At 44.8% G+C, this 23171-nt stretch overlaps 1 protein-coding gene across 1 annotated transcript in view; it reads right to left on the bottom strand.

Moving 5' to 3' along the window:
* Nucleotides 1-211: 211 nt before the first annotated feature.
* Nucleotides 212-23171, bottom strand: part of LOC132998891 (thrombospondin type-1 domain-containing protein 4-like) — a 51298-nt gene continuing 28338 nt past the window's right edge. The window contains exons 7-17 of the mRNA XM_061068635.1: nt 9203-9407; nt 7011-7186; nt 6730-6826; nt 5802-5999; nt 5190-5319; nt 4105-4309; nt 3676-3849; nt 2243-2416; nt 1913-2092; nt 654-798; nt 212-354 (exon numbers count right to left, since the gene is read on the bottom strand). Of these exons, the coding sequence (XP_060924618.1) occupies nt 212-354; nt 654-798; nt 1913-2092; nt 2243-2416; nt 3676-3849; nt 4105-4309; nt 5190-5319; nt 5802-5999; nt 6730-6826; nt 7011-7186; nt 9203-9407 (1827 nt within the window). The remainder of the gene's footprint in view (nt 355-653; nt 799-1912; nt 2093-2242; nt 2417-3675; nt 3850-4104; nt 4310-5189; nt 5320-5801; nt 6000-6729; nt 6827-7010; nt 7187-9202; nt 9408-23171) is intronic.

Below are 23171 nucleotides of genomic sequence, written 5' to 3'. Positions count from 1 at the left end.
GCTCTGCCTTCCTCCCAGCAGCTGTCTCCAAGAGAGCCAGCAGAAATGTTCCTTCTTCACTTTCCATCCTTGGCAAAAGAAAACAAATGTCCATTTTAGGCACGGTCCGGCCAGTCCAGTCCCCGGGATAGCACCGGACCAGAATGCCTGCGGCGGGTTTAGAGTCTGCCCCCAACATGGAGCTGAGGGACCCTGGTAGAAAAAGAAAGGGCTAGCTGCGGCCCCGGTGAATCATCTGTCTGTGGGCCACACGTGAGCAGGAAGCGCAGCACGTGGTCTTGTAGTAATCGTACACGCAGAGGCGAGCCTGGACCACCACGTTGCAGTTGAAGTATTTGTCCATGCAGTTCTCATCTGAAACAAAGAGAAGAAAATACTGTCTGACACTCATTCAAAGAAAACACATGGAAACATGGGATGGGAGAGTTATGAACATTCATAGCTCCCCAGTGCTGCTAGAGCTTCTTCTGTTGGACACAGTTTTAGGTTTTCTCGAGGTACAACTTCAGTTCAGGTTGTCCGGGGCAAGAGAGATGGAACACACACGTATTCCTGGAGATTCTCAGCTGGCAACAGTAATCTTTCAAATGATGATACAATACAATAGGAATGCATTCATCCCGGTGAGTAATATTCCAGCTAACATGTCTGACCTATGCTGGGTAAGCAGGCCTCTGGGTTGCAGTCCTCCTTCTCCTGTGGTCTCTGCAGCTCATCACAGCCCTCACTGGAGAGCATGTTGTCAGACAGGCAGCGCACCTCCCGCACACGGTAACCTCCCTCACATGTTTTTGAACACTGGAAGAACAGGAGTTGGTGAAGGCGGACAGGTTAATAAAAGCTCCAACCTGAATTTAGTCCAGTGCTAAAACTAATGCTAGTATGCAAACATGATTAATGTCGATATCCAAACATTTAAAAGGCACTGAAACCTTATTTTCCCAAAGTAGCTCCTCACTGTCTGATGGGTTCCTATAAATCTTTTTTTTTCTTTTCACTTGACAGATTAGAATATTTTATTTTTTGCTCTTGTCACTGTTTTGATGTGGGAATGTACTTCATGGCACCACTAACAGGGTAGAAACAGTTGTTGGCTGTTTAATAGCTGTTAATTAAATCTGATCAATGGTCCTGATGAAGCAGATGAGCAGAGTTTAATATTATTCATTAAAAGGGATTGTTGTTGATTATTATTGTTGTTTACACTTATTTGATTTGCATGAAGGAATACGATATATGAACACGTTCAAGAAGCTTTAAATTCTGGCATTCAGAGATGAGGGACCAATGTTTATCCTTTTCTTTAAAAAACTGTTCCTTTTACGATGAAAATGAAAATTACTATTTTGCACAATAAATTCAATCAAATCACAAAACTAGAATATCTCTCAGTAGAGCACAGACACCCAACACGGCCCTACAGTCCCCTAATGAAAACACATTAAAACTCAATGAATCAAGATTTTTATTTGGATCTGCACCAAATTAAACACACATGTAAAATCTTTCTTTTCATCAAGATAAATAAATGATTCTTTTAAGAAATCAATTTTTATTTTATTTTAAAAAAAAAGACCTATCTCGCAATGTTAAAGTAAGTGGAAAACAATTTTGGGATCATGATCATGCCCGATTCCATTTTGCGTAATCCTGCTAATAATCAAACTAACTAGAATGACACTCAGTGAAACACAAGCCCAACAGTCTCTTTAAATCCAGTCCAACTGCACCAAATGTCACACAGTCACAGGCAAGTGTACAAAACCACATACCAGTAAACACAGCATTCAATCATCTACAGAGGTTTTAAACTACAGGGACGATCCAGGGCCTTTAATCATCTGTTCAGAGTAGTAAAGAGTAAGAACCACATGCTTTGTTTAAAGGAGAGATGGTTTGAAGTTGTACTCACAGCACTCCAGTCAGTGTGGTACCACTTGGCTCCACAGTCCTTGAGGTTGCAGCTCTGCTGACTGAGGGGTCGATCCAGAGAGGAGCACTCGTACAGTGGCATGACGTTGAATCCTTCATCTGACCTCATCAGACACACCACTGACCTCTGCTGGCTGCCCGCACCACACTCTGCAGAGCACTGGGTCACATACAACAAGACCATAAGGATTTAATGAAGCATTGCAAAAGAGAGACAGAGTCGATGTAAAGTCTCTGTAAAATCCCCTGTCTTTAGATACTCCAGACAACTTTCTGTTAAGCCCAGGCTGACTTCCTGTCGTCTTCATACCTGGCTCCAGGGGCCTGTGAACCACTCTATGCGATTCTCGCATGGGCCGTTGTTGCAGACCTGAGAGTCGGCGGGGCGATGACTGCCACACCCCTCCAGAGGAAGGCTGCTGACTTGGTTGTTCAGGCAGAGGACTCCTCTCGTCCGTACACCCATCTCACATTCAGCAGAGCACTGTGGGGTGAACATTCAATTTTACATTTCATGGTGTTCAGTGATCAATGGCTGAGGCTAGATAGGCCAAAACCACTTGAAATGAAAACATACATGTTACCGGGGTGTTTTAACTGGTCATAGATTCTCGGCTGAAGACTGAGGTTGACAGAGATCTGTAAAGAAGAGGCTCAGGAAAACCATTCCTGCGTAAATACGGACGGCTGAATCAAGAGCTTCCTTCAAATCAAGACTTAAATACGTATCACATTCCCTGATTTTACCTAATTCTAGTTTTTATTATTGCAATGGGGTGTCATGCCTAACTTTCGGGCACATTTAGTGATTTTATATTTTTATAATTTTTTGATGTGGTTCATATCATATTTTTTTTTTATTTAGAAAAGATATTTGTCTTGAAAACCTTTTTGTTATTCTTCTATGAGTATTATTAACATGATTTCTGCTATGCAGACAGGATCGAAGATACATTTATTTGCTATAAAAAAAAAAAAAAAAACAGAGCGAGCCCTTCTCCCAGTGTCCCAGCCTCCGACAGGAGAGGCCATTGGTCAGTTTGAGTCACGCCAATTGAAGGGCAGTTTTGACAGTAATGATGTATTATGATTGTTTAGTGATGATTGTGATATTGCTGTGCAGTGGAGTGGAATCATTATTGTAGAACACAGATATGTGTTCATTTCTATGTCCTATCCTGTTATCTCCTTAATTCGTCCTACTCTGCAGTAACATACCAGACGATCATGTCTCTGCAGCCATCTGACTTTAGACAAAAATGAAAACATGTTCAGTGTCTTCTATCTTTAATTATTTTAATATTCTGTATGTTGAAGAAATCCCAATTCCTCCATTTCTTAGCTCTTATTTGACTCTTTTCCATTCCGTCTTTTTAGTTTGGCCCATGTCCTATCCACAAACATGGAGGAAGCAGAATTCATAAACCAATACTGCAGCCCAAGCCACCAGGTGGCGATCAAGATGCATTGGCTTCATTTTAGGAGAGCTGTCATGTCATCGTAGATAAGAGCTACACCCAAAAGAGAAACTGTTGGCAGCAGGAGAGGATCCTCACGTGTCATCAGCACAGACAAGAGAAGCCTTGTCCAGGTTTTTCTAGCTGTCAAAATCTTTATTAAAAGATCTTTTTAGAATCTGCTTATCTGCTTATTGACGCATGAAGACAGACCTGTACAATGACTCCCTCTGTTGATAGTGATGAATGAAGGTTGCTGTGTCTCACACTGACTTTTAACACCCACCTTATTCCCCCAATCAGTGTAAAACCAGCTCTTGGCACAGGTTCCCATGTCGCAGTTCTCTGAATCAACGGGCCGCAGATTCATGTTGCACTCCTCATCTGGAACAAAGTCGCCCACGTTGCTGACACAGCGTACCTCCCGCGACCTTTGACCCAGCCCACACGGCACAGAGCACTACAGAGACAGAGCGCACGTGGTTAATGCTGAAGTGTGGAGGAACGCACAACTGGAAACATTGTGTTTTTCATTCATCACCTTTGAAAACATGCTGACACAGCGTCAAAGTAAAAAGGATGGGAGCATCACCAAAACTAACAAAAACAGAAGTTATGTCCCTGATGTCAGAGATAAAACATTTAAAGACACATAGAAATAGGTGTTGTTGTAACATTCTGACTGAATCACTTGGTGATTGACTGCTGCACTCACGGCCGTCCACTCGGAGCGGATCTGCCACTCACTGCAGATCTTCAGCTGGCAGGTGCTGGCTGTTTCCGGCCGCTCCAGGTGTCGGCAGCGGCTGGTGTGGACGTTGAGGGTGCGGTTGGCGTACACCTGGCGACACAGAACCTGTCGGTGCTGCATACCCAGGCCGCAGGTCTTGCTGCACTCAGACCACTCTCCAATATCCCAGCTGCTCAGGAGGAAATCAGAGGAGCCTGCTATTAGCTGTTTGACATGTTTTTTTTTTCATTTGGAGTTGTTCTGATTCTCTTTGACCACGAAATGGTGAGAGTTTTGAGGGAGATTTTGTTTCGAGTACCATCATTTGAAGCTAGGGACGCTAAAATGAACTGTAAATCATTTTTTATTTTAATCAACCCCTTGTAGACGTATGTCGCGAATTCGCATCAAACCCCATTCCGGTCTTTTTATCCCACTAATGCCTGATGGTGCAAATACTACACATACCATGAAGGTATTGGAAGCACTCTGCCGCCATCTAGTGGTCGGAGTGGAAAATACATACTAGCCCCTTGGTACTGTGCAGCAAAGTTATTCTGAGGTATTAAGCTGTATTTGAAATACTGTGATGGTGGAACAGCAATGGTTGTACAGAAACATATGTTGTTATTACATTTCAAACAAAAGCAGCATCAATATAATAATCTACATACCAGAGACTGGAAAATGTGTTAAATTATGGTTATGCCCCATTATGCCTAATGTCGCTATTTTGCCTCATACCTAAATTTGTATATCTATTGTATATGCTATATTGAAATGAACAATCTCCACTTAATTTAGCCAGAAACACAAATAATATATTTTTTGGATAATTGGAAATTAATTCAGGCAATAAGGGGTTAAATAATTTGATTCTGCAATTTTACAGTTGCAGCAGAGATGATGTTGAATAATGATTTTCAAACTTCGCATCATTTTCAGTTTTCAAAAAGGGCTCATTAGTAGTAGTGCCTGTATACTATACTAGGTCAACTTTAGAAAGTCTTATATTTTGCAGTTTTCAGTGATGTGCATGAGTGTGAAATCAGAGGAGTGTGGTCTCTCACAATGCTGGACAGGGCTGCAGGTTGCAGGCCTCTTCCTGTGGACTCGGTCTGCTGCTGCTGTCACACAAAGCATCGGACACCTGGACATGGTTCAGCCGGTGGACACATTGAAAGACGGAGTATCTGAATCCTTAAAAGTAACACAGAGCAGATATTACAATGAAGACTGTGGAACAGACAGAACAACCAATTAACATTGTGCATATTGAGAATAGAGTTCAAGGCGTCACTAAAAGAACAACTGATTATTTTAGCTCTCATGGGATTGCCTTGGTGTATTATTGTATAATTTCAAATGATTACTGTCTGTTTGTGGTGTGTGCTTCCATATGGTTTAAAAATTTGTATTTAATGTGTCTATGTTGGACCCCAGGAAGACTAGCTGTGTTTAAAAGCACAGCGAATTGGCATAGAAATAAATAAATTCAGAAATAAAGACTGTTTAGTAGGTATTGATTCTTTATACTTTTTTATTTAGTACATACATATTATATGCCCATTATATACTAGTATAACAGTGTGATAATAATGTGACATTAGGGCATTATTATTACAATTTTAATTAACTTGGGATGTATGCAAATAAAAAATTAAAGTGTTGTGTTTCCCTACCTTTACCACAGGAGGAGCTGCACTCTGTAACACCACTCAGTTTCCAGTTGTAGTCTCTCTCTCGTCTAGGTGGCTGTACGGCAGGTACCTGGTTGTCAGGGAGACGAGGAGGATACCTCCCTCCACCCACTGCGTCAACGTTTTCCTGGTGTGTGTTGCTGTGATGGTCGTATCCTCCCTGACCATTCACAGTGTTCTCTGAGACATGAACACAGGACATGAGATATATCAGAGTCACTATGGTAACAGGATGGATAAAGTAGAAAAAGTATTATTTTTAAATTTTTTATAATCTATACTCAGGCACAATTGCCAACACGATTATATTGATTATACAATAGAAGTTTGTATGAATGCATGACTTACTGCTTTATTGCATTTAAGTGTGAGTGATATAGTTGCTTAAGTAAAATAAATATATTAAAATGTTCAAATAGTGCTTAAACTGGCACATGTTCCTCACATAAATGTTTAAAATGTGTTGCATTACACATTTAAGCATTATTGGCATTCATGTGTTTTTAACACAATATAAGTTGAATTATGAATCATGTCCATACACAAAGGAAACTTAGAAAGAACATTATTTCAGTAAATAAATTGGAATTTTGCAAAATATTGCTTATTATTTAGTATATTACTCAAAAGCATTGTATAGCATATATTTATTACCAAAGTATTAAAAGTGTACTTTTGATAAGTATGTTTAGGTGCATTTCAAGTAAGCATGTTATAGATACAAATGTATTATAAACATAATAAGTTATGAGTCCATTTCAATGCATTTCAGAGCAATTCTTTTTACCTGGGTAGGGTGAGTTTAGGGTTACTTATTCTTGTCTTGAATAATCACTGTGTTTATAAAATGACATGAATTGCGAAGCTAGAGTAATAAACAGTGTGGGAGTAGAGAGTGGTTCTCGTCTACCTTCAGGTTTGTGGTTTGGTTGCTGAGGGCCGGCAGTTTCCTCTGAGGGGAGAATGTATTCATAATGAACACCAGGGTTCGGCTGCTGGAAAATCATCTGACAGAAAGTAGAGGAGGCTCAGTCAACAATCCTAAAATAATACTTTTGACCTTCAAATATTTTCTCACACAAAATGTGATACCTGCTTTAAAGGTCGAATTTTCCTGGCCCAACATGTGAGTTTTAGTATGAATGAAAGGAGAGGGTCACTACAATAAGTCCAAACTGATTCGCCACTCACATAAACGTCCAGGATCTCATTGGTGGGCCCTTCAGCGAGGAAGGACTCCCCGGCCGTGCTACTGATTTCATTGGGTCTCCGGTAGGTGAACATGGTTCCCCCTCCTTCATATTTCCCTGGTCGGTCAATGGCCCAGTTTCCATTGATGATGGATCGGCCCGATCGGCTTCGGAGAGCTGCAGGAGACGGAGAGAACAACCACACAATCACCACGACAGCCCTGAGGAGGAAAGTACCGCCACAGCCTCTTCTACATAATTATCGTTTAATGTAAAACCATTTAGACAAAATGAGAAGTGTGGTAAGAACAACAAAAAAAGGTCTTACACCGACTTTCTCCACCCGAAGAAAAGTAATTACAGCTAAGTGAATAAACGCTCTCACGTGCTCTTTCAAAGCGATGCCTTTTATAAACATGAAAATCTGTTTGTGCTGGCAAGTCTTTCATGCAAATCCTGAAACAAAACCCCCGAAAATGTTTTCCACTGATTTCATGGATTATGGACAAGAGGCCATTAGAAAAGCATTAGAAGTGTAACATTAGACAGGCTTGTAAAGGAGTGTTTGGACAACTAAAAGCACTTTGTTCAGTGCAGAACAGAGGCCTATTGAGGGGAAATCATGGACTTGGTGAGGATGCAGTAGCAGGCTCCTGTGAGATTTCTGCCCTTGTCTGCTATAATATTTTTGAAACCTATAAAGAAAATTCTGAAAACAAGTTGCCACCTGCAATTTTGTGACCAGATCATCAATGCAAAAACAGAAATCTAAGATGATGTCTGTTTGTTTATCCTCAAGGATGTTTGTGTTTCACTAACATTGTGACAGTGAATGGAGTCTTTGTTCATGCATGATTTGTTGCCTTACAAGTATCATCCAAAGCCATGCTAACAGAACAGTGTGAGAGAGAGAGAGAGAGAGAGAGAGAGAGAGAGAGAGAGAGAGAGAGAGAGAGAGAGAGAGAGAGAGAGAGAGAGAATGTTGCAGAAGGTTCATGTTTTAAACAGAAGGAGGGAGAGCAGAGCAAACTTGGCATCCAGGTGAGTTGGGATTTGAGACGTAGCCACTGAATCCATCCTCCTTGTGTTCCTGGTTTACGGAGCACCTTAATTAAAAAGGAAGGTGAGGCTCAATGGGTAAGATCCTCTACTGAAAGCTTGTCCATGCACTTTCCGTGCTGTTTGAGGGAAAAATCAATGCCTACTTCCAGACCTACTGTTCAGAGAGGCAATGGTTCTCATTAAACAACACACAGTGGTCCACTTTAGCACTTTTGTAAAGACACTAATCATCTGTACAGTGGGTTTGACTCAGAGGGACATGGCTCACTCCCACAGTGGAGGGTTTTTTTATCCGCTCTGATCGGCAGTGATGGAAATGTGACACCCTGATGAATGCGCTAATTTGGCAAGACAGCAAGGCGAGAGAGCATTGAAAATGACGCACCGGGGGGGGCACACACAAAGGCTCTACTGGCGGTAAGTATCAGCTGAAAGGCTGCACCACAGCGTTGAGTGGAGTTCTCCATGCAGCATGGAGCCTGAAAAAGTGCCACCACTCATCTTTGGTTTTCACTTTTCAATCAGATTAACTGAATTACTTTTAGCAGCAGATGTTGCCTGTTGCTGCCTCAACAGCTGGAAGAAGAAGTTGTCTAAGGTCTGTGTATCAAATTAAAAACATTTCCTTAATTTGTGTTGTTTAATCATTTCTTTTACATACATTTAGTCTGTTAACATAATGTTATATACACTGTAGTTTTCCATTTATTTCCATTTGTTTAGCTGTAGCTGATGAAACTGTAAACCTGGCTCAACACAAGGAGTTCAGCCAATAGTGAGAAGCCTCAAATGTAAAATATTTTTTATGTGAAATATAAATTTAACCAAGATTTACCAGTGCAGAACAGAAACTTGGATCCCGGTTTATTCCAGTGTGATTACAAACTCTTCATATATCTCTGTCATTCAGCATTTCTGGACTATAGGTTTTTATTGAACTCTCAACAACATTCAAGATGCTCCTCCCAACCGCCTGATGTAAACCAGATGTAAAACAGTAGCGAGAAGAAAAGAAAGCAAACTAATCTTGAGCGAGACGTCTAAGGACCACTGTTCTATTTGGATAATTTAAGTCCATGTTGTAAAACTCCAGTACAAAATCAACATGACCAGCTTTTCTTTTTTCCCCACCTAGGTAGTTCCGGCTCTTCAGCATCTCTGTGACGTTGATCTTGGTGGCGCCCTCTGGGATCTCCACTATCTTGTGGTAGCCGACCTTGGTCAGACTGTGTTTAAAGAGTCCCGACACCAGCCTGCAGGAGGAGTTGTCGCCTCCACACATGCCGCACCTGTCCGTCACCCTCCCTGATCCGAGGTAGTCATCGCAGCCGAGACTCTGCCACACAGAGGAGGGAAAAGATTGTGATTGTGAGAGCGTTGCAGAGTGACAGTATTCAATAAAATAGCTTGTTAAAAGGTTTACTGGATGTGTAAACAGTAAATTCACTTCATTTACATAGTGCTTTTCTAGTCTTACTGACCAATCAAAGGGCTTTACAGTGCAAGCCATACTCAGCCCTTCACACATACATTCATACAGCACTAAATGTTGTACCTCTTTTATCAAACACAGCAAGTACAGCATACAGGGGGCAATCAGGGGGGTGCAGGATCTTGCTAAAGGATATTTTGGCAAGCAGGCGATCAAACCACCAAGCGTCTGGCAAGTAATGACCCCCCCAACCACTAGCCACAGCCGCCTCCCAACCACATAGTCTGTACTTGGTCACATAAAAAGCTAATTTTGGATAAAATGTTAAAAACCCAGCTGCACTTGCTAAATGAACTCTATAAACTTACATTAGTAGCTACCATACAATAACTAACTAACCAGGGATCTTGTTAAGTTTCCAGAAGGCATCAATTTGGCCCCTGAATTATCTCTAAGACCCCGGCTTGCTCTGTCCCCTCGGCTGTTATACATTACAAGAAATGTGGGTACAGTAAAAAATACAACAGTTAACATAAGCAGTCCATAAATTCACTCAAACTGGCAGTAAAAGCAACTCGCTGTGCAAACAGGTGGTGATCAGCCAAAACTGGTCCCGTGGAGGCGGAGCTACCGTACACTCAGGGACACCGGGTCAGTCGCAGAGAGACCACAGTCGCCAATAAGGAAACCAGCAGAGAGGACATCATCAGGGGGGGGAAAGACGTAATAAACCAAAGCCTTCCTGTGATTGGACAGCAGCCAATCTCCAGGCTTTCTAGTGAGCAGCTCTCGCTTGGCTTCCACGTGGATGCCCTGATCGCAGTCGACATATTTCTCTTGCTCCGTCTTGCAACAGAAACACATTTCCCCTCAGAGCTACTGTGTTGCGTGCACTTGGTTTGAATGCTCGTAAACAATATGGCAGACTAAATGTGTGACTATGGAGCACTACATGTGGTTGTGAGGTGTTAAACTCTAAAACTAATTTACAGCAAGTGTCTAATAAGTCGTAAAAATTGTAGGTTGGACTGGACGAGAGCGGCCGTAAGTTAGCTGCAGACCAGCGGAAAGACAGAGAGGCGAAAAAGAAGCTGAGGAGCGGGATGAGAAACTATAAAGCAAAGGGATGAGAAGATGGGAGTAAAAATGAGGAGAGTCTGGCTCGCTCCCAGCCGCAGCAGATCACTCCGTTCTGAGCCAAAACACCACCTGTGCCAAAAAAAACATGAAGTGCCTCCTTCCACACAGGAAATAGGTGATGAGAGAAGAGAACAGAAAACTGTGAGAGTGCTGGGAAAAAAACTATAGCACAGTCAAATGCTCCTGTGGTCAATGTGGAATTATGTGGCAGTTACAGCATGGGGCAAGAATGAAGGCTAGGATGGAAATCACTAAACACAACATGATAACAATCAGGGACACACTGCTGCGTCTCATGCGCTCAGTTTACACATCAGTGGATGTAAAGCAGCAACAGTGCAGAGATAAAGGAATGCATAATGCATGGTAAAACACATTGGTGGGCATTTGAACTAGCTACAGTAAGTCCACCATGGAAAACAAATAAAAATGCAGTCGAGGAGGGCTGTTGGTGACATGACTACAAATGAAAATCTCCATTCCCACCATAAAGGACTTAAACCAACAGAGTTATAGCAGCTCAGCAGCATTTGCCCGAAAAAAGTGGAGAAAAACAAATTCCTCTCATAAAACAGACGCTGACATGGTCAGAGGTCGTCTGTGGCCATTGGGATGGGAAAATAAAACATTTTCACCTTGGAGTGGAAAATAAGCAGAGTAACTTACCCGACCCCCAAAATCGGAACAGTTGATTTAATATAATATGACTGGATTTAAACTCACACAGGGTTTTTGTTCCTCTGATGTGGGAAAAGCCGGGAGGTTTTGCACCTCCAGCGCAGGAAGCATTAGAGAGTCGAGGGAGTATTTGATATCTAGTGATTTGGACAGCTGCACCATTAACATCGCTAAACTGTCAGGACAAACTTTTCAGCTTTGCGGTAGCACGCAGCACAAAATAACAAACTAATCTGTCCCCGAATAAACCCCCGTCCCCCAGATTGTCACATCTGCTCTCCAGGCTGTCTCTGACAAACGTGACCTTAACTGTGAACCCGTCAAACCGAGGTGTCGCTCATGTCGGGACACATGAGTGAAACCCCGGCTTGGAGAACGGCTCGCTGGCTCTTCCCATCAGCAGAAGCAGAAGTCTCAGTGTGGTAGGGTTTCTCTGCACTGAGACTTGTGCCACCCTCTGTGGGTGGCACTGGCCTGGGCCATCTGTTGAGGGAAATTGCCCAGTTTTCACTAGAAAAAACCCACCTTTATCTGGAACTGGTTACATGTATGTGTCAGGAGAGCTGAATCAGTCAACTCATGACCACAGAAGGCAGCATCATCTTTTAATTAATTCTGCCGTTATGCACCCACAAGAGGCAGCTGGGTTAAACTCATCGTACTGCAGAGTATAAAGTGAAGCCACTCACACGTTTTGCCACAGGCTTCCAGAAAAAAAAACAAGCCATTAGGAATTAGACATATTCTCAGGCGTAAGTTTGAATCTGGTTCTTATTGAAGCGTACTGTAACCTCCACACTGACCTACAGATGGATGAGGGTGGCACTCCTCCCTGTGCAGCTTTAATGGTTTAATACTAAAAATAAACTATTAGAAAAATCTAAATAAAGGTCTGGGCCTATAGTGTTGACTTTCAGTGCTCAGAGTTAGGGTTAGTAGCCACCATGTGAACTGTAAATAGTGGGGTTAAATATTTACTATATCACACAAAATGGCTGTGTTGGCTCTTCAAATTAATAAAATAACAATTATCGTCTGGGGTCATGCGAATTTCGCGACCTTGAAAATATCAGGGAGGGCTCTCACTGGCCTTTCACTTAACCTCTTTAACCCTCGGCTGTTTTTCGTTTCCTTTATTTCCAGGCTTATGGCATAGCCCCTGTATGTCTGCAGGCGACTGAGAAATGCTACTGTTTGGCTTGTTAGTGATAGGAAACAGGATTTTAGAGCAGTATGAAAAAGGGTTCTTGGCAACTTGGGAAACAACCAAAGAAGAAAACAATGACATTCTCCTGATTTTATAAAGTTAAAATGCCGAACAGTAACACATCCAGCAGACATAGGACATCTAGTCTCCTCCCACTGTCCAAAAATGAAGCTAAAATATCCTGGATACGAACGCCACGATCTTGCACATTTGTAGCCAGAATCTGCACAGATGTGATCCACCATCGCCCGTTTACGAGTCAGTCTCAGCTGTCAATCATATTCAACCTGTTTTTTATCAAGCAATCAACTTAAATTAAACTACCTAAAGTGACAGAAACCATAATTATATAAAAAACTTGATTTGTAGCCTATTTTACAGTTTGGTTTATGTCCCATCCACTTACCCATTACGACTGGATGGGATCTCTGTGTGCCTCTCCCAAGGCTCAGTCAGTAAGATATGTTCGAGGAGTAGGAGGAGGAGGAGGAGGAAGAATGGTGGGATCTGGGCGAGTTTGCTAGATTTGTCACATTGTCCATTTATGTCTATGGCGACTAGACAAATGTCAACACCATGCTCAATAGTCACATGATAAATCACAGTGGGCTCATCACTATGAGAAACACCTTCCAGTTTACACACACACACACACACACTTATCTGAACCATTATTACAATATATAAATAATGATGAGTGCAGCTTTGACCGGGGTAAATTGACAAGTGCAATTGATATGTTGCATATGCAATCCATGTGTTTTGGTGTAAAAAAAAAGTCCTGTATCACACTGAATCCAAGTTGTAACTTTCAGCTCATACAACTTTCAGCAGTTCAATTCTTATCTAGGTCACATACTCACTGCCGAGCCTCGCTCTGCAGCCCAGATAGAAGTGATGATTTGCACAGGCCCCTTGATCTGTCTGTTAAAGTGTAACTGAAGAAAAGTTCCCAGTTTGCTGGTTCACTCATGTTTCTCTACACATGTGCGGAGGCGTCTCTTCTCTGAAATAAAGATTTAAAGGCAGCGAGCGAACAACTGTCTAATCCGATATTAGAGAGTGTGGGGGAGAAAGTGGCAAACGTGAGCCATTTGCATCGTTCCCAAGAGTCAACATACACAATGTCGAGATATAGAGTTGCACCGGCACTAAATCTCTTCACGACCGCTTTGGCATAATGTTACAATATTTGAGCTTTTATCCATGTATGAGGCCTGGTTTGTGGCTTGTAAATATGGATAAAAGGTTATTGCTCAGCATGATATCTAATGTCAGATGTAACGTGTAGGGTTAAAAATGTCCACCACGTGAAGTGTAATTGTCACCCAAGTGTCTCAGCAAGTGGTTCAAATGGCGTGTTTGCCAAAAAGGCCAGGGGCAGGAGAGGATGGGAGACATCTCTGATTGGTAGATGATGTGGCGGTTTAGAGGTTCAGTTTCAGCAAAGAGCAAAAGCTGTTCGCCACCAGTGACAATTTCAATATAGTTTTCGGGAAATTGTCTTGTATTTGTTGTTCTTACATCCTAATTTCAGACAGGGGGCACTACTAGAAACATTTGGTTCTTGTGCATCAAGTTATCACCCAAGAAGAAGTAATACCTGAGAGCATGGGTGTGTTGGAATAGTCCAGTGTGCTATGGAACCTTCTTAAATGCCCCCGGAAGTAGTTCATCCGCCATAATAACAGCTGTTCGAATTCCCTAAATGATTTGGAAAGGAGCAAAAGTCACTCTTCTCCTTTAGCATAGGAAACATGAGTACTGTGGCGTGCACTCATGGGTGTGTCCTCTCACCCAGTGGGTTGATGGGAAATGTAAAGTCTGTAGCTATATATACTTCCCGTATGGGGAACATGTGCCTGTTCTTCCTGACTACTGATTAAACAACAGTAAGCAGTACCTGCGTCTCTGCCTTTCCTTGTCCTGCCACATTGGTGACCCCGTTTTTTTGAACATGTTCGAGGTGAAGGAGGATAGTGTCCCTTCCTCATCGGGGGAAGACGTTTTTTCTTCCCCGGCTCCCGTGGACCGTGTCTCCACGACGACCATGGCGCAGCAGCTTCCAGGATCGAACAGCTCCGCGGAGCACGTTAAGCTCCCGGAGTTTTGGCAGAACGACCCCGCGCCGTGGTTTCAGCACATCGAGGCTCTCTTCCATCTGCGAGGAGTAACGGCAGACGACTCCAGGTATTTTTTGGTGGTCGCGGCTTTGGACCAGCAATCCACCCGGCGCGTGATGCAGCTCCTGCGAGCCCCGCCGCTGCGGGGAAAGTACACCGCCATCAAGCAGCTTCTCCTCCGGCGCTACAGCTTGTCAGCCGCGGAGAGAGCGGACAAGCTACTGTCGCTTCCTGGTTTGGGTGATGGTTCGGCAGTGGACCTGATGGACGAGATGCTGTCGTTGCTGGGCTCCGAGGATGAGGGTTTCCTGTTCCCGCACATCTTTCTGCGCCAGCTCCCGCTGCAGGTGCGCGCAGCCCTCGCCAACTCTTCCTGTTTGGCGGCCGGCGACTTCCGTGGATTAGCTGAGGAGGCGGACCGGATCCTGCTGACTTCGAGGAACGTCTCCGTGCAGAGTGTGGCCGTGGAGTCCTCGCAGTCGACGTTGGAGAACGAGGTTCCGGCAGTGACGGCTGCAGTCTCCACCCGCACACAGCGCGGCCAGCTGTGTTTCTTCCATCAGCGCTTCGGCAGCAAGGCGCGCCGCTGCGTTCCTCCGTGCGCGTTCCAGGCACCGGGAAACGGAAGAGCCGGCGCTCGGTAGCAGCCGTGGGCGCTGGTGATCAAGAGGAGCTGCTGTTCGTTCATGACTCCATATCAGGTAATCAGTTCTTGGTGGACTCCGGCTCGCAGAAGAGCCTTCTCCCTCCTGCAGCTACGGACCTCTCGGCCCGTGGCAGTGGTCCGCGTCTGACAGCGGCTAACGGCTCGGCTATAGAGACGTTTGGTACCAAGTCTGTGACTGTGTGTTTCAATGGACGCAAATTTCTGTGTGATTTTGTTGTAGCCTCCATTACGGTTCCTATTATCGGAGCAGATTTTCTGTGCACTAATGGGTTGTTAGTGGATGTAACTAATCGCAGGCTCATTGATGCTGTGTCTTTTGCGTCTTTTCCGTGTCAGTCAGGGGGACCCGGGCCGTTAACACGCGCTAATTTTGCGGCGTCAAAGGATGTCTTCCAGCGCTTACTGGCGGAATTTCCTTCGCTGACAACGGCCGCATTTTCTGCCGCGGTTACTAAACACGGCGTGGAACATTTCATTCCCACTGCGGGTACGCCCGTTTTCGCACGTTCGCGTCGCCTCGACACCGTGAAGTTAGCCACCGCGAAGGAGGAGTTTGCTACCATGGAGCGTTTGGGGATCGTTAGGCGGTCCAACAGCCCGTGGGCTTCACCGCTCCACATGGTGCCCAAGGCGGATGGTTCTTGGCGGCCGTGCGGCGACTTCCGCCGTTTAAATAACATTACGGCCCATGACCGTTACCCAATTCCGCATGTTCAGGATTTTTCGATTCGTCTGGCGGGCATGACAATTTTTTCTAAAATCGATTTGGTGCGAGGTTATCATCAGGTGCCTGTGCGGGCAGAGGACGTGCCCAAGACTGCTGTCATTACGCCGTTTGGGCTTTTCGAGTTCCTGCGGATGCCGTTCGGCCTTAAAGGCGCAGCGCAGACGTTTCAGCGATTGATGGACTCGGTGCTACGTGACCTCGCGTTTGTTTTCGTCTATTTGGATGACATCTTGGTGGCCAGCTCGTCGGCTGATGAACATTTGTCGCACCTTAGGCAGGTTTTCCAGCGCCTTGATGGGCATGGTCTCATTGTCAACACAGCCAAGTGCCAGTTTGGGCTGTCTGTCATAGACTTTTTGGGCCATCGCATTTCGTCGCAGGGTGCGGTTCCTTTGCCCTCGAAGGTGCATGCAGTTGCGGATTTTCCCCGTCCGGTCTCGGTCAGGTCGCTACAGGAGTTTTTGGGCATGGTAAACTTTTACAATCGTTTCTTGCCGCGTGCGGCCCAACTCCTGCAACCATTGTATGGTGCTTTGAAGCTTAAGAAAGCCAAGGACCAGGTTGATTGGACCCCTGTGAGGATCCAGGCTTTTGAGGGGGCTAAGGCTGCCCTGGCTAACGCGGCGCTTCTGGCGCACCCCGCGTCTCGGGCGCCCATCGCCCTCACGACCGATGCTTCAGATGTGGCTGTTGGTGCAGTTGTTGAACAGCGGGTTGCGGGTGCGTGGCAGCCCCTTGCATTTTTTAGCCGCGGTTTGCGAGACAGTGAGCGAAAATACAGTGTGTTTGACCGGGAACTGTTAGCGTTGTACCTGGCTACGCGTCATTTCCGTTTCCTGCTGGAAGGCCGCCCTTTCACAGCCTTTGTTGACCACAAACCATTGACGTTTGCTATGGCAAAGGTGACAGAGCCATGGTCTGCTCGCCAGCAGCGCCATCTAGCGGCGATCTCCGAATTCACAACGGACATCAAACATGTGGCGGGTAAAGCGAACCCGGTTGCAGACTGCCTGTCGCGGGTGTTGGTGTGCCCTGTGCATCTTGGGGTTGATTTTTCCGCTCTGGCTGCCGATCAACCTGGGGACCCGGGTATCGTTGCACTGAGAGCTGCGAGTACCGGTCTGAAGCTGGAGGAGGCAGTTGTGCAAAATGGTGGGCCTGCCCTCCTTTGCGACGTCTCCACGGGCCGCCCCCGCCCGGTGGTGCCGGTTGCTTGGCGCCGTCGGGTCTTTGATATGGTGCACTCTCTTTCTCATCCGGGTGTCCGGGCGTCGGTGAAGTTGGTGTCTTCGAAGTTTGTGTGGCCTGGCCTTCGCAAAGAGGTCAAGGAGTGGGCGGCCACATGTGTGGCGTGTCAGCGAGCTAAAGTTCACCAGCACACTAGGGCGCCCCTCGAGCCATTTTTGATTCCAGCCAGGCGTTTTGATCATGTGCATATCGACCTTGTGGGGCCTCTTCCCCCTTCCCAGGGTTTTACACATCTCCTTACCATGGTAGATCGGACCACTAGGTGGCCAGAGGCGGTTCCTCTGTCTTCCACGACATCTGCGGACGTGGCACGCGCTTTTCTTTCAGCTTGGGTCTCACGTTTTGGTGCACCGTCTGATATCACCTCTGACAGAGGCCCGCAGTTCATTTCGGAGCTCTGGTCGGCGCTAGCAAAGTCTTTGGGCACACAGGTTCACCGTACCACTGCCTACCACCCCCAGGCTAACGGTTTGTGTGAACGTTTTCACCGGTCGCTTAAGGCGTCATTGCGGGCTGCGCTCTCAGATGCAAACTGGTTGGATCGGTTGCCGTGGGTGATGCTCGGGTTGCGCTCGGCTCCTAAGGCTGACCTGGATGCCTCGCCTGCAGAGTTGGTGCTCGGTCAGCCGCTCCGCGTCCCAGGGGAGTTTCTGCCTCACAGCTCGGCCCCCTTTCCGCGTCCTGCGTCACAGTCCGCTTGTGCACCGGTGCCCGTGCATCATTTTTCTCCTCGGTCTTTCGTGCCAACGGATCTCGCGACCGCTCGGTTTGTTTTCGTGCGTCACGATGCTCACCGGTTTCCCCTCCAGCCCCCGTATGACGGCCCGTTTAGGGTGTTAGAGGCGGGTTCTAAAAGTTTCATTCTGGACATGGGCGGGCGCAGGGAGCGTGTTTCGTTAGACAGACTTAAGCCAGCTCATCTGTTGGCCGGCGAAGAGGTGCTACCGGCCCGGGTTCCCCGTCGTGGTCGCCCCCCTTCTAAGACCCCTGTGTTGTTTTCTCCAGTTGTGCCTCCTGATCCTGTGTCTGTTGTAAATGATGTCCCTTCTGCTTGTTTCACCCCTGCGTTTGCGGACGGGGATCGGCGTAGCCGTTATGGTCGCCTCGTTAAACCCCCTGAGAGGTACTGACTTTTGTCCCATTTTGTATTTTTCCCTCTGGGTGTTCGGGGGGGGGCTGTGTGGCGTGCACTCATGGGTGTGTCCTCTCACCCAGTGGGTCGATGGGAAATGTAAAGTCTGTAGCTATATATACTTCCCGTATGGGGAACATGTGCCTGTTCTTCCTGACTACTGATTAAACAACAGTAAGCAGTACCTGCGTCTCTGCCTTTCCTTGTCCTGCCACAGTACGTCCTTTATGAAAGGAAGGGAGAAAAGGCCGCCCCACAATTCTTCGCGTAAGCAACATTTAAAGCAACACAAACTCGTAGTTGCAACTGGACACACCCACGTAAATATAAAAAACAGAACGGGTGTTTTATTCCCATGACATGATACAGAACTGAATCCCCACATGATGATTTCTTCTCTGTCCAGTCACAGTGATCAACAAGCATATTGAACTCATATAAGTGTACCTGTTTTGGACAAGAAACTTTGAGTGGGAGAAGAAGTGAATGTTCAAGCTGTGCAGCCTCCGTCTGCAGTGGCCACATTTCATGATGGTGAGGGACAGAGAGCTGAGCTGGTGGAAGTTCCACAGGAGAGTAGACTACAGTGCAAGTGGTAAGTACTGTATGGAACACAAGTGTATTCAGGTTGCTCCCTTTCAACCTAGTTCCAGTATGTGTTACTCATTGAGAGAAGCACAAACTGGGGTAATATTCACAGTAAAGCACTTTTTTCTGTGACTTTGATTTAGTAATTATTTATCCTTTCTGTCTGATAATTGGCAAGTAAACTAGTGTGTGGAATTATGGATATAACATGTATTTAAAAATGACAATGAATGTGTGAGAGTTTGGAAGGTGTGTCTGTCAATGAGACTTTACGCTGCTGAGACCGAATCATTTGCCCCTGAGCATCAAGCTCAAGGCTGACAGTTAACACCAGCAGATGGTTATGGCTGGACCACCGAGTTACACTGCATCAGCAGCATCCAGATGTTGGCAGCTGTTTGGGGAACATACAAACAAACTATAACCACAGAAGCATATGCATATTACATATTGCACAAGGTTTAACAAGTATCTCTCTTTCACCTTCTGCCTCTATCCCTGAAATGTATCCAGCTGCCTGTGTGGTGCATTTTATGATTTTTTTGTGGTCATCATAACTCAATCCAGTCCAGTTATTCAGTAAACACACAATTCAGATTGTATCACATGAACATATAAAAACATAGAAATATCTTTCAAACAGCAATTCCTAATAAATCAGGTGTCTTGTAACCAAATCACACAGTAAATCATCAGTATGTCAACATACAATGTTTATAGGGGCTCTGACAGAACTCAATGGAAATATAAAGTTTATGTGACTGCTGCCTCTTTCTTATGTCCAATTCCCACAACACTGTAGGTCAGGGAGCTATAATGCTACCGAGGCCACACAAAGTAAAAAAAATATTAAAACCAAGAGAATCTAAGGATTCAGTACTGAAGTAATGTCTTGGTATTTCCCTGGTGCAGCCTGTGTCACAGCAGCTTTTGAAGGGATAGTTCGCTCATTATCTAGTCACCACTGTGCCGGTGGAGGGGGGGTGTTTGAGTCCACAAAATACTGTAGGAGTTACAGGGGTATACAATGGTGCAGCCGAATCCAATACAATTTGAGTAACTGGTGACCAATTTTTCAAAGGTAATAAAACCACTGAAAAAAAACACAACATGCCTCCATATTGCTTGTCTGGTGTCAATCCAAGGAGGATAACCGAGGACACTTATGCTTAAAACACAGTGTAAATTATTCAGTTTTTAGTTGAATTGAATGCCGGGGCTTGCAGACACTTGCATGACACCGAACAAGCAGTATGGAGGCATGTTATGTTTTTTTACGTCTGAAGAAGGGGTCCCAGTCATTTCAATTGTACTGGATTTGGATGAAATGCTGTTTACCCCTGAAACTCCAAAATAGTATTTTCTGGACTCAAACACTTCACCCACCCCTCCATCAGCGTAATGGTGAGTAGATAATAAGTGAATATAACTTTTTTTGGTTAATTATCCCTTTAATACCGGATAAAAAACTAACAAGCACTAAAAACTAACATGGCTACATGTTGCCCGGGCCAAAAAAGAAAAAAGTAAAACAATAGAAAAATCATGGGGTTATGAATAAAAGGATGTTTTCTTAGTCTGAAATGGTGAAGTGGTCACCCCCCCCCCCCCTCCCCCCTGAGTCTGAAACCACACTGGCTGAGGCTCAGAGTCTGATCCCAGCAGAACATTCTAACCTGAGTCTGGGAGGTTTACTGCTCAGCTCTCCCACTGACTGCCAAAAGCAAAACAAAAAAAAACCCTACTGTGAGACACGGACTGTTGTCTCCTTAAAAGCATATTCTCTGTGACTTAAAATGCACCATTAAACCTGCTGCAAACAAAATGTACAAGTTCCATTCCATTGCTAAATGATTTTCTCTTGTTCATGTCAGTGTGTTTCCTGTCCGACAGGTGACGCTGCGACATTAGCACAGCTCCTCACAGGAGACCTCTGGGAATAAAGGCATGCTATAATCTTCACTCCTATCATAAAAAAAAAAACATGTCAGGATGGAAGAGGTGCAGTATTTTAAAACATATTAATGAGCGCTGGGTCAAAGGGGGCTGTGTGCTGAACACTGGGGATTTCCACAGCTCTTCACACATCAAAAATGTGCAGGGTTCTTTGGCAACAGCCCGTGAAGTTATCACGACTTGGTCAGCTGTGACACACCAGCTCATCTGGAGAAGCGATCAGGGCCTAACTTGACTTCCAGGTGAGAATACAGAAGCAACAAGACAAAGAATTTATAGTGGAAGTGACCACGAGTCACGGCGCTGCGTCTGGAAATGACATTACTGAGATCTGACAAAGATCTCAAAGACAAAAAAAATGTATAAATCAGATTATGACTGATTTAAAGCAAGGTTTAGATAAGGATGAAATATGTCACGATAACAGACCCCCTCTCTCTCATGTGACGTGCACATTGCGGTCGTCATGGCTACCAGCAGCTGCCTCCCACATGCTGGGAAGCTGTGGATCCTTCAGCTGGTTTTAATGAGCAGGGGCAGGCGACACGGCTTCTTCTTCAGTCAGCACTTCAAACACATCTGCATCTATGGAAGCTCCTGCCAGCGAGTTCACATCTGACACGCTCATTAATAAAGGGAGTGAACCACAGACTGACCCTGATTAACTGTCTTTACTGAGTGAAGTGTCATTTCCTCTTTGTGAGTGTCACACTGGACATGATTTAGGGCCCTTCAATAATTGGTAATGATGTTCTGAAGACATCCTAAAATATTATAGGAGTACATGTATATGAGCTCAAAAGTCAAAATAGTAATTTGCATTAATACAACATAATATAGGATATGCAAGAGGAATTGACTTCACTTCATTGATCTACCATTGGCAAGAGAGGGTTCCTTTGAAGACCAAAGAAACTACATTAATATATGAGGCAAGATGTCACATTAAAAGTCCCACTCATGAAGGTCTTTGTGGCAGTTGACCATGCCTTGGAGCTCTCTGGTGTATGTTAAGGAGCTCTCCTAGCTTCCTCCATAGTCCTATTCACTCTTAATTATTTCTCTTCTGTGTGGAAACAGGTCGATAAGAGTTTAGGGTGTTGGATGTAAACCTTGGAATAAACAGTATAAATATGTTTGTGTGTGTGTGCGTGCGTGCGTGCGTGCGTGCGTGCGTGCGTGTGTGTGTGTGTTCAGTGGACTTTTTAGTAAAGAGTGAAGCAGGAGCAGCTTTTTAATGCAGGATGCTCCAGGAGGAATCAAACTCTGACTCTGTGCTGCTTCTTTACGGAAGATGTGACTTCATCAGTAGCTCAAATTTTTTCAATTTGTCTCTCAGATTTCCCTCCTGGCTCTGGTATAATGGCAACACTTACTAGAGGACTAACAGTGGTTATTTTTAGCGACAAACAGAAACACATTTTGGTGTTTTGGACAGTAATCTCTCAGTTTCCACTCTCCACAACATAATATCTCCTGTAGTCAGTAGCAACATGTGTCAAACTCAAATAGGAAAACAGACACTCTGATTATTTCCTGTAACAAGAATGAGACGAGCTGAGGACAAACGAAGGGGGAGTTATTCCGCCAGCGAATCTACAAATTGACTTACATATGTTTGTGCATATTTAGCTTCTCCAACTTACGTATTGTAACATCCCTTGACAGGATATCGTGCCAACTGCAGACATGATCATTTAAAGCCAAGTGGTGACGGCAGATAGGAATCAGCGGTGAGACCTTTGATCCTAACAGTAAAAAAGAGGCCTCGTCCATACCACCAGCTGCCCTCATAACCCGGGGCGAAGGGCACAGCGTCTTCATTAAAGGCTCCCATGCTTGTAAAGCACTCCGAAATAGCAGTGAGCACGGTGGATCAACAGCCTTTAAAATGCAAAGGGTTTCAGCTGACATCACTGCTCTGACTGTTTTTGGGATCTGGATGACAGAATGTTTTTTTCTAGGGATTAACACCAGGAGATAATGGACTGGTGACATGATAAAGGGAGGACGTTCAACGTATAATGCAGTTAACAAAACTAACAGATTACAGTTAAAAGTTACATTACTGTTGGCATTTGGATAGGAGCTGCATTATGTGGCTCTGTACGTTTGTTACAGATCCTCTTTCCTGATTGTTTCATCCAATGTTGGTTCCGCTCTATCTTGTATATCTGCGATTGGTTTTGACAAATCTTTTTC

This window comes from Limanda limanda, chromosome 3, assembly GCF_963576545.1.
Source record: "Limanda limanda chromosome 3, fLimLim1.1, whole genome shotgun sequence".
Classification (NCBI taxonomy): Eukaryota; Metazoa; Chordata; class Actinopteri; order Pleuronectiformes; family Pleuronectidae; genus Limanda; species Limanda limanda.
Note: the sequence above shows the minus strand (reverse complement) of the source record. Positions and strands in the feature narration are given on the sequence as shown.